A 12,398-nucleotide genomic window follows, 5' to 3' on the forward strand; every position below is an offset into this window, starting at 1 on the left:
ATACCAATGCATACTAACAAGTCTTTATAGCCCATGTCCAAGAAGGAATTGAGATAGAACAATGTTCTAGGTGTTTATCAGAACTTTTCAACCCCCACCCCAATACATATATTTTTCTCCTACATTAATGGGTTCTTTTCTTAGGTATGTATCTGATGTTTTACTATGCTGCATGCATGAAAACTAACTTTTTTTAAAATATATTTTATCAAAGTATGTATGTATATAAAATACAACAAAAAAGTGATCTTTTCACACTTCATAACCTTAAAATATTGAGTCCACTGGCATTAAACAAGAGATCTGCAAAGACAGAAGTTAACATCCTACGAATATTCACAAAAAAAAAAAAAAAAACTTGGCAAATATTGCACTGGAAAACTGAAGACAGGTTTCTCACCAATCCATGAGTTCATTTAAAGGAAACAGCAGCAAAATAATTTTTGCACACAACCACAAGAAAATGAGAATATATCTGTATTTAATGTCTTACTTCTAGCATATTCAGTTACTACGAGGGTGGTCTGAAAAGTTCTCACCCTAACAATGAAAAAACAAATTTATAATTTCAAAATTATTTTTATTTTTCAACATAATCTACCTTAAGACTGGAATAAACACATTTATTCCAGCACCATTATTACCACCCCAAGACCTCATGGAGCCAAAGACTCATGTGGGGGGTCCTTTTATCACACACACAGCTCATCACACAGTGTTTTAAACACATTCAAACTCTTTGCAGACACATTCTCAGGCAAGGCATTCCAATCATTCACAACTCTGAACAAAAAAAACCTGCCTCTCACTCCCTCTCAGGAGGAAGAGGGGAGATATGATAGAGACCTGTCATATCTCCCCTCTTCCTCCTGTCCACCAGACTGCAAATTACATCTTCTCAATCTTTCCTCATACTCGACATTCTAGAGGTCAAAAACTAACTTAGTCAGTCTCCTTTGGACCCTTTCCAACATTTCTTCATCCTTCTGAAAACCTGGTGACCAAATCTGGGCACAATAGTCCATGTGTGGCCTAATCAAAGCCTTATACAACGGAACAAGAATCTCCCTACTTCTACATGTCAGTGTCCTCCGCATCATTCCCAGAAGCCTTTGTGTTGTCTTCACAATTTTGGCGATGTGTCCCCTAAATTTTAGATCCTTATCCACTATCACCCCCAGATCTCTTATTTCCTCTACCTCCAACAATATATTCTCACCAAGCATAAATTCTGCATCCCATCTTTTTTTTCCCAAATTTTAAAACCTTACATTTTGCAACAGCCTCTAGTTAATTTTAAAACCTTTAGCATTTTCTATTTACCATTCTTCCTATGATTTTTCTGTAGTCACTTTTCTTATTGATTTGCTTTTTAACATTTTTCTCTTTAGAATTCTATTCTCTCAAAGCACATTGTCGCCTTACTTGCTAAGAACTTTCAATATGCTTCGTTCTTTTCTCCTTTTTAACTTCATAAGTTCACCATAAATTCTGATTTTTCTATCCATGCAAACTATCCACCCAGGATTAGATTCTTATTTTCAAACTTTTTTTAAAAATGAATATTTGAATCTACATTTCAACCCTGCAAGCTGCTTGAGCAATCCGTTTTGCTCACACTAAACTAACACGAAATTCATTTTTATCCCATTCAAAACTAAACCATCACTTATTTCGAATTGTTATGTCCCAAAACCAATGATTTTTTCGCCCACAAAAGATTTTAAACATAAGTTGAAACAAATAATCTGCAGATACTGTATTACATCAAGACATTTTAAAAACACCAAACTATTCCAAGAGTGCTATACCAAAATGGAAGAGTTAGAGGATGTGTGACCATTGCACTTACACAAATCAAAGTTGTTGCAAAGAAATTCAAATATTATCATTTTGTCATATTGACATTTGGAATTCTTCAGGGAGCTTCTGACTGGTAGTCACAAATGTAGTGAATTTAGTCATTAAACTTACTGAAATCCTACAGCTAAAGAATCGGTGTTTCCCTCGTCTAGCTTGGCTAGGTGTTTGCTACAGTAAGAGTTGAATATATACAATAAAGCAGATGTATAACTATACACGATGCATAACACCTTGTATTACTCGGATTTCTGTGTGCAGGTATTTAGAGGGAAGGGAATACTGATAAAAATTCCTACTTATCTTGTACTGTTACTAATGCATATAAAGTATTAATAACATTTATTGCCATGTCCCAATACTTGCAATTAACTGAATTACTGTTTGGAAAGAAGAACAGCTATATCAATTCTGCTTATGAAGGCTAAATATAAATCCAAGAAGCGAGAAACAAAAATCCAGTACTTTACTCAAGTTGTACGTTACTTGAATTTATTTTTAATTCTGAATGTACACCATAGCTATAATAGGATATTAATGAATTGGGAGATGAAGACACACTGATAAACTGAAGAGTAATATTTTAATAAACAGACAAATCGATTTTTGCACGGTTACAAATAAATAATGTATCACAGTCTGAGTGAACATTAACTAATAATTTAAAAAGCTATGACTATGATTGAAAATAAGTATGATTATTTGATGATGGAATGTATGTCTTCTGCGAATTAAAGCTGTTCAAAGACAACGGAGTGCTGTAAGCATTGGATGCATTCTGTTGGTAGTTTACCTGTCCATTTTTATTTTGGTTCCAGTTTTGTGCAGTACCATCTTGAAAACTATTTCCATATTTCTTCATATTGCCATACTGACTGTTATTCATAAACCCATTTGCAGGAGTGGTCCCAGTGGCAGTTACAAATTTTCTTTGTGGATAACTACCTCCATTTTTTGAATTGAAAGCACCCTGAGATACTTGTGAATATCCATTTTTTGAGTTAAATGTACCTTGAGACCCAGATTTTCTTCCAAAATCTCTTCTGTTTCCTTGACTGCCATAATTTCTCCATCTATTATAACCTATAAAAACAAATAAGAAGGGAGATTTCAATAATAAAAACTTGCATTGGTAATGTCATAGGACTGTATTCAAAATTAAATTAATACGAACAAAATAACATGGTTATTTTTATTATTTTATTTTAATACCTAAAATAAATACCAAGGGTAATGCATGCCTGAAAATATTTCTGTGGGTTAGCTGCATTCTAAACTCGCTCTTTTATTGTCACTTGCCTCATGATGACATTGTGACTTTTGTATATCAGGTTTACATAGAAAACTAAGTATTCCAGGTTGACTTAAGTTAGAAACAGTCAAGAAAAAGAATAAAGCATATGTTCTTGGCAAGTAAGCCATCTCGTGCGCTTAGAGAATTCAGAGAAAAATGTAAAAAAGCGAAGCACAATGTAAAACTAGCTAGTCTTGGGAAGACTTTCATCATCATGTACCCTCATAAGGCAGAAAAACTAAAAGATTCTGGAATAATTATTTTGATTTGTGGTTTTATGGCACAATATTGATATATGGATAGATAATTGTAAGGAGATAAATGAGTATATAAAATATGCATATGGTACAAGGTTTAGTATTTACATATAAACAAATTTGTTATCAAATGAATTTTAATCAATTGTTTTGTAATCAAATTAATTAATAAGGCCACCTTGCCTGTTTCATCAGAGAACCAGGAAAAAGTCAGGCACTGAATACTAAACACTATGTTAAGATACTGATATGCATCTATGCTGTACCAAAATACTATCAACACAGTATCTCTAATTCACCACTTAGGCTAGATGGTGTATCCATGATCTAACCGATAGGCCCTGGATTACGTTCCCACACCACAGGCTTGGACCAGACAAAGCTCCTATCCAAGTGATAGGCTTTGTATGGTCTCAAGAGCAAGATTTTTGATTATTTAAGCATAACAGCAGTAATACAATTTTACCATAGGACAAGAGACTTTTAGGATAGGATTCACATATGAAACCCAGTGTTATGAGAAGAAAATGACAAACATAATATACGATGAATGAATAACTATTAATGACTAATGTAGGCAGTAGCAATGCAACTATTTAGTTAAGTTCTAAATGCAATCAAAATATATTTTCTTTGCATGATTTACTTCTCATTCACTGTCAAGTCATTTGATCACAGCTGCCAATGAAATAGAGGAAGAATTGTTTTTTTATAACTACACACGATGCTAACTTATTAATTTAGCCAGTCTCAAGTGGCATATTAACTATTAAACAAGAATTAGTCTAGTAGAGTTAGGCTTCTAGATGCATCTATAGATATTTCAAATGAGGATGATTTTGTCCATTATTGCTTTAATTCTGCTGCAGCACACTCTCTTTGGCCAGAAAATAAAGTCTGCACATGAAGTATTTTCATCACTATTCTGAAAAGTTTGGATACAGACCTAGAACAAAAGAAACTGATTAAAACTCTTCAACTCATGTTTAATCAAATTGTAATAATTTGTTCTTTTAGGACACAATATCAGAAGTGTTGAAGAAATTCGAAGACAGAGGTGCAGGCCATCAAGTTTTTCATGTTGCAACTGAGATTCAAACCATGTGCGAGACTTCAGGGGACTGTGCCCCACCATATCCAACAGTTGCTAGATTGGTTGCCAAGTTTAAAATTGAGCATCCCTAGACAGATGCAGGGTCAGGAAGTTCTTCTGAAGTGATCACACCTGAAAACAATTGATGCAGTGCATGCCATGATCCTTTATGATAAAAAAATACCAGTCAAAAATATTGCAAAGACTGGGGATATGCAGGGAACAAGTTAGGGTCATTATCCACCAACACCTAGCCAGTGACAAACTCAGTGAAGTTGATCCCCAAATGTTTGAAAGCCAACTAAAAGAGAACGTGTGCTGTCATCTCAAGGGATTTAAGGTCATTTTGAGAAATCAGGTGCACATTTTTTTGCCTTGTATTGTGGCTGTTGATGAAATATGGCTTCATCACTATGACCCAAAGACCAAACAGCAGTCAATGGAGAGGATCAAACTTTTTCCATTGCTAAAGAAGTTCCAAATCCAAAATTCAGCAGAGAAAATTCTTGCTATTGTCTTTTGGGATATGAATGATGTAATCCCTGCCAAGTACTTCAAAAAAGCAACTCTTACAGCAGCAGTTTATTCAACAACTCTGTAAGAGTCGCTTTTTTGAGGTATTGCAGGAAAAGGGTGCAGAAAACTGAACAGAGGCATGTTGCTTTTCCAGGATAGTGTACCTGCTCACGAAACCCAACAGACGATACATAACTTGGGCTTTTAATGTCTGCCTCACCCACCCTTCAAGACCTGGCTGTATTTGACTATTTCTTATTACCAAATTTAAAGAAACACTTGAAAGGAACAAAATTTACCACAGATGAAGTCATATCTGCAGCTGAGGACTGGTTTGTGCAACAACAGAAAGATTTTTTTCCAATAGGATTGCAAATTATGCAGCAATTTTGTAAAAAGTGTATATAACCTTTCATGAGGAATATGTAGAATAACATGCAAGTTACACTATTCTACTTCAATTCCTTCACGGTGATTATCACACCGTATATACAATTAGCCTAGTTGTGAAGCTATTCAGCTAGCCAACTCACTAGCTAGGTATTTAATATCTGTTTTAATTTACTTACTAGTTTGTCATATGGCAGTCTATCAAATCCTAGATGCATAGACAACTGTATATGCATCTCCTTTATCAAGTGAGATGTCACCTTGTAACATGTAAGGGGATTGCTGAAATATGACATCGCCCTAACAAACCCATGCTGACCCCCATAAAGAATACTGCTATTATCAACCCACTTCTAAATCCTAGTATTCCCCATATTCTCTAATGCCTGAACCCGACACAAATTATCCTATAATTTGCAGGCTCAATCTTATCATTCCCCTTTTCAGAGTGTAACAATTCCCCCCATTTTCCATTATTCCTCTGGAACTTGTCCTGTTGCAAGATACGTTAAATAGTTGTGCCAAAGGTGTCGTTAATTCCACAAAGCATTCCCTCAAGACATGACAATACAGCCCCACTGACAAGTCTAATTCCTCGTATACTTCCTGCTCATTCACCAATCCCTCCCCCACCATCCCCTAATTTACAAGGATGAAATACACCAACATATCCTCTGCACTGGATACCAATCTGTCAGTGTCATAAACTAGCATAATCTTCCCAGTCATTTTTCCTTCTACTTGCCACATATTGAATGAACTCACTAGGATTTTTCTGAGCTCATTGACTAACTTCTCATACTGCTTTCTTCCACATCAACCTACTATTTAGGGACATTTGTGACGTTATAATTAGGAATTATACACGTTAACACAAGAATATTTTAATATTTGCCAAATATTTCAGTCTGAAACTAACAGACTATCTTCAGTGGCTACATACCAACAATTGATCATTAAAGTAAAACAAGCAGTGTGATGTTACATTGCTAAGCATTAAAGAGAGGAAATATTTCAAAGTGATGACTAAATTAGAGGTATTAATTCACAATTTTACATAAAAATATCATTAGACTAATGTAGTAAATAAAAGTCTCAATTAAAAAAAAAAGTAAATAAATATATTTTGATGTGTTATCCGGATTAAACCTTCCCATATTTTTGATAAGGATATAGTCATTTCGATTAAATTAGGGCGTTGAAATAAGGCCTCAGTACTCTTTGAATAGGCATTCAAATTTATAGTGACATCTGTGTAGAAGGAGAGTCTTGGACCAGAGGATGTTGTAGCTTGTCTATCCCATGCTGAGCCAATCCAGACTTACTGGATTTGTTGTGCAGAATGTATGATTGATGTTCTTGAATTCTTTTTTCTATAGAGTGTGCTGTTTGTTCAAAGTAGGACAGATTGTAGTTACAAGGAATTTGATACACACCAGGCAGAGACATAGTTGAGCATTTATCTTTAGAAGAGGGGAAATAGGTGGATATTTTGTTAATAGGCATATAAGTGGCTGTTAAATCACATTTTCTTCAGCATTCTTGAAATTGGTTCTGAAATCCTGGAAATATATGGAATTGGAACTTGAAGTATTGATTCTTTGTTGTTCTGGATTGGATTGTAGCAATGTAACAGATGTGTACTTTTTTTCGGAGAAGCCGTTTAATTTCACGAGATGTTTGATAGTTGAAAGTTCTTTCTGTAATTCACGAGGAGTTGAACAATTTGTTAATGTGTCTATAATTCCTACTCAATCTCTTTATTCATTTTATGCCTACCTTCCAGCTCTTACAACACATCACATTGCATATAATTTGAATCTGGCTATTTTGAATTCATTTAAGAATGTCCGACCCATTGATGAAATTGAAAAAATTATATACCTTTTACCAGAATTCACCAAAAAGACCAAAAGAATTGGGACAAGTAGTAGTCACGTTACTGGAATTCAACTATTGGCATTCATTTAGGCATTAAGTAGGTGTCTACTAGAGCAGGGCAATGGAAAAGGAGATTATGATGCAACATCAAAACACTGATTTATTGATGAATGGCCTTCTCTTTATGACTATTTAGAAAAGAAAAAGACATACCACAGAACATATCAAGTCCTTATGTAATAAATGGCAAGGTATTCACAGAACATTTTTAACCGATGTTAAAAGGATAGTTCTGTATAATGAGTAATGTGTAGTAAAAATAAAATGATGTATTACTTTAATTTGTTATAACATTTAGTTTTACAAAACTAAATTATGACAAACGTCAATTTGCAAAAATTGATGTATGCTAGACTCAGTCATGTCTTGGAATGTCAAGAGCTATTTAATGCTTCTGTGCACAACTTACATTACTGGTAAGAATATTGTTAAGGTGTTTCCATAATTCCACAATTGTGTACATAATACAGACTGGTTTACTTTTTATAAATATTGTTATAAGTGTCATTCAAGAAAATATTGAGAAACTTTTCTGTGGTTAGTATATTAAGTTGTATTTTTAGAGTTCTAGATATCTGGTTAGATATTCGAATTATTCCAGGACTGGAAGAGAGCTCTCACAGTATAATAAAAAAGGTAAATAAAACTGAATGAGAAATATTTCAACTGAGTGTTTTGGGTAAGATACAGAAGAGGATAAAGCAAATTGCTAGAGTAATTTGGGTTTAGTCCAAAACAATGTTTGCCAGGATCACATTTTCACTTTTTTATTTGAGAAAGCAAGAGAGAATCAAAGGATCACAGATTTGTAGATCAGGAGAAGGCATAAGATGTACCAGGCTGGCCGAGTGGAGAGCATATCCACTCTCCACCCAAAATGCTGCGAGTTCGAATCCCGCAGTGGACATGGATGCTTGCGATTGTCTGTGAAAATAGTGGTGGTGCTCGGCAGTAGATGGCATTGGTGTAGATGATGAAGGTAAGGTAGTTGCATAGTTCAGAAGGCCTGGAGAGAGGGATGAATCCCTGATGATCGGAGTAGAGCTCTAATAGTACCCATATATAAAAAGGGAAATAAAACTGAATGTGAGAATTACAGAAGGTAATTCCCTACTGAGTGTTCCTGGAAAGATTTATGCCAGTATACTTGAGAAGAAACAGTTGAGAAGAATTGTGGAAGAAAAGCTTGGTGAAGAACAAGCTGGATTCAGGCCAAATAGAGGTTGTCAGGATCAGATCTTCATTTTACAACAAATAGTTGAAAAACATGGTAATATAACAAAGATCTGTATTTAAGTTTTGTCGATTTGGAAAAGGCATATGACAAGGTGAGAAGCTATTCAATACGCTACAGTTATATGGTGTCAATTGGGCATTATATCAAGCAATACTTAGTCTTTATTTGAGTTGTAAGTCAGCAGTTAGAATTGAAGGAAGTACAGGAAGATGGTTTAATGTTAAATGTGGTGTCAAACAAGGATGTACATTATCCCTTCTCTTATTCATTATCTAAATGGATCACATTATGAAGTGGTATTAAACATGATATCAAAATTGGAGATGTTAACGTATGCTCTTTGCTTTATGCTGACGATGTTATACTTCTAAATAAATCCGCTACAAGTTTGCAAGATTCCCTAACTAAAACTGTTGTAATAGACATGGTATGAAGGTCAGCAATAAAAAGACAAAGACAATGAAAATAGGTAGAATCGCTGAAAATGTCAACTGTGTTGTGAATGGAGAACTTGTGGAACAAGTAAAACATTTCAGCTACTTAGGCACTATTATTAGTGAAGATGGTAAATAAAATGTGGAAATAGACAACAGAATCAACAAAGCTGGTATGGTAGGAAGTCAATTGAATAAATTCACATGGAATAAGAGAAATTAGTCAGAACACTAAATTAGCTGTATATACAAGACAGTGTTCAAACCAGTTTTAACTTATGGATCTGAAAGCTGGGTCAGAAGTAAAACACTTGGCCAAAGACTACAGATATGAGAGTCCTGAGAAAGATTAGAGGCGTAAACAGATGGCATCAATGGCAATATCATATTAAAAACGAGGATATTAGGAAAGAACTAGACATTGTCAGCATCCAGGAATGCGTTAGCAGAGCTAATCTCAGGTGGTATGGTCACAGAATGAGCGAGGAAAGATTAGCAAAGCAAATGTTCTCTTCCAGGAAAACGACCCATAGGAAGACCAAGATATAGGTGGACTGATATGGTACAAAGTGCCTTAGACAATAGAAATATAAAATCTGATAATGTTGGAGTCTTGAGAAGTAACAGACTGATGTAAATTTTTCATGTAGTACTATCATATCCTGTACACCCCTTGAGAGTACATGTCAGGAATTTGATGATGCATGCCAAACTTCTGCAATGATACTAAATAATGATTCAGTTCTTGTTTACATGAAATTTAGTAAATTGGCATTTTTATTATAATTTTTTTTAGTGCATGCTTTCCCAGTCTACCTTTGAAATTATTTTGGGATCCTGGAATCCATCAACAAGGGCCATTCCTCTTCACTCAATGATGCATTAAACGAATTTTACCTGTATTCATCAAGTTCTCAAATTGGTTACTCATCTTTCTAGATTTTAGTGTTTGCAATCAAATGACATACAGTGATTGCATATCAGTTTTTATTAAACAGTTGCCTGCACACAAAAACTCACAATGTTGATTGCACAGATCAAGCCAACAGACTGTGGACTAGAAAAAATTAACTCATCCACATGTTTGGGTAAGGAGGATGACAGACAATTGCTTTTCACTCATGCATCATCACAATGGTTGGTCCTCCAAGTCATTTCATTATTTTATACATAGAGATAAGAATTTTATCCAACAACTTCAAAAATTACAGTGGAAGTAAAAACTGAGATTAAAAAAAGTTCCAAATTTTTGGAAAATTAACGTTGAGGTTAGGAAAATTCTTCATAGCCATTGCTGACTCGATAATAAAAAAATAAATAAATGTTTTGGATCTGTAACATCTAAATAGCACACTAGTTTTCTTCCATTTAATCCTGTGTGAAGGGATGTCCAAAGCATGGTCTGCCAGTCCTGACTTACCACAATAATGGTAGTGAATGTTAACAATCTTCTTGTATACCTATGGTTATTCTTCTGGCATAAGAAATAGAAATGGTGACGTGTTCCTGTGTATTAGAGAAGGAAGAAAGGGAAAATACACAAGGACAGGACATTACCATTTATATTCTCTATGTCAGAGGTACATCAGAAAAGATAGCCAAAGTACTAATGAAACACGGCCTTGATACCACATTCAAACCTCGTTAAATTAGCAACTCAAATCTGCTCACCTAAGGATAAACTTTACCCTCTAGCACACCCTGGAGTGTATGAAGTTCCTTGTGACTGATGTGGCCTACTATAGGCAGACAGGAAGATCTGTTAACATCTGCCTGAAAGAACATAAATACATTCGCTACCATTATCATGGCAAGTCAGGATTGGCAGACCATGCTTTGGATGCCCCCTTCAACACAGGATTAGATAGAAGAAAACTAATGTGCTATTTAGAAGTCATTACAGATCCTTTAAGATTTTTTTTTTTTTTTTTGATTCTGCCATGGCCATGAAGATTCTAACCTGAACAAATATGACTGCATTAATTTGCCAAAAATTTGGGCGACTTATCTTAGAGCAACTCTCTCATAACATTAATTTGTTTAATATTACAGCTAAGAGAAATCTCCAGGAATCTTAAAAGTTTTGGATGATAAAAGTATTCAGTTACTTAAATTAAGAGGATATTAAATCCCACATTGTTTTAAAACCGAATAAGAAACTCAAAGATTGGAATCAGAGTTTCTTGCCGAATATAGTAAACTATAAAGTATCGGCATACATTTCCTAGGAAATGTGTTTTTACATTATGGGAAATACCTAAGAATAGCGATCAGATCTTCACCACCTTTGCTACGAGTTGTCCGGTATTGTACTATGTACTAGGGTCACTTGCATTAGCTCACGCTAGTGGTCGCCGATGTGGGATTTAATATCCCCTTAATTTAAATAATGTTTATATCGCCGAAATGAAGCTTATTAGCTCTTTATATTTAAGTATTCAGTTACCTTTATTTGCCAAGAATAAAGGGAAAACTAGAGAAATAAAAGAAAATGATACAGACAGAATGGAATAATTTAAAAATATATATTAATAAATGCAACAAAAAGAAAGTCTTTCCAAAATAATTTGGCTAAGCAGAAAGCATATCCTCTGTATACGCAAAAAAAGATTTGAATCTGTTTTGCAGTGATTAGAATATATCAATTCTGGATGTATACCTTCGAGAAGATAGAGAATACGCCAATATTTAGATCTTTTGAGCTATTATCTGCATCAACAAATGTATTTCAATTTTCTGAATCTTTTCACCCATCTTTGCATCAAATATGACTGATTATCTTCATTAAATAAGACTAATTATCTTCTTCCATTCTGTTTAAGTTACAATACCAAGTAGTTCTATTCGCACATTTTTTATTTCTAACAATGTCATAGTCCTTTCTGATAAATTATTTCCCAAGTCAAAACTAATATATCTGAACTCCTCATTTCTAACATAGCTAGGTCTCATATCTATAAATTAAAATAGGTTTGAACCCCATCTTATTCACTGCCAGTTAGTTCATGTTGTTTAAATAATGTAAGCCAAGGCTACTCTGTCTCTCATAAGCTCACTGGTTCAAAATTTCATTCTTTCTATATTCGACTATAAAATATAGATGGATTCATAATATCCCCCATTTCAATATAATAACTCATTTAATTAATAGAGAACATTGTATTTAAAAACACTACAGCATAAAAATCAGAAAAAAATGCACGGATTTCTTCAAGCAACAAAGATGTTAATGGCACTTATTTTCAATTATGAAATAAAAAATAATTATGGATTTAATAATCAAAATGAACTAACAATGAATTTTTCAACATTTTTTTGAGTAGCATGTCTAGTTTCTTCATAAGTATTTCTGACTTCTGAAGAAAAAAAACTTTCA

At 34.2% G+C, this 12,398-nt stretch overlaps 1 protein-coding gene across 1 annotated transcript in view; it reads right to left on the reverse strand.

The window, feature by feature from the left end:
• Positions 1 to 2,424: 2,424 nt before the first annotated feature.
• Positions 2,425 to 12,398, reverse strand: part of LOC150105225 (uncharacterized) — a 107,050-nt gene continuing 97,076 nt past the window's right edge. The window contains exon 14 of the mRNA XM_090395545.1: positions 2,425 to 2,943. Within this exon, the coding sequence (XP_090251671.1) occupies positions 2,537 to 2,943 (407 nt within the window). The 3' untranslated portion in view covers positions 2,425 to 2,536. The remainder of the gene's footprint in view (positions 2,944 to 12,398) is intronic.

The sequence above is a fragment of the Typopeltis vanoorti genome, chromosome 7 (genome assembly GCF_054136105.1).
Source record: "Typopeltis vanoorti isolate ZY-2024b chromosome 7, IOZ_Tvanoo_1.0, whole genome shotgun sequence".
NCBI classification, from domain to species: domain Eukaryota; kingdom Metazoa; phylum Arthropoda; class Arachnida; order Uropygi; family Thelyphonidae; genus Typopeltis; species Typopeltis vanoorti.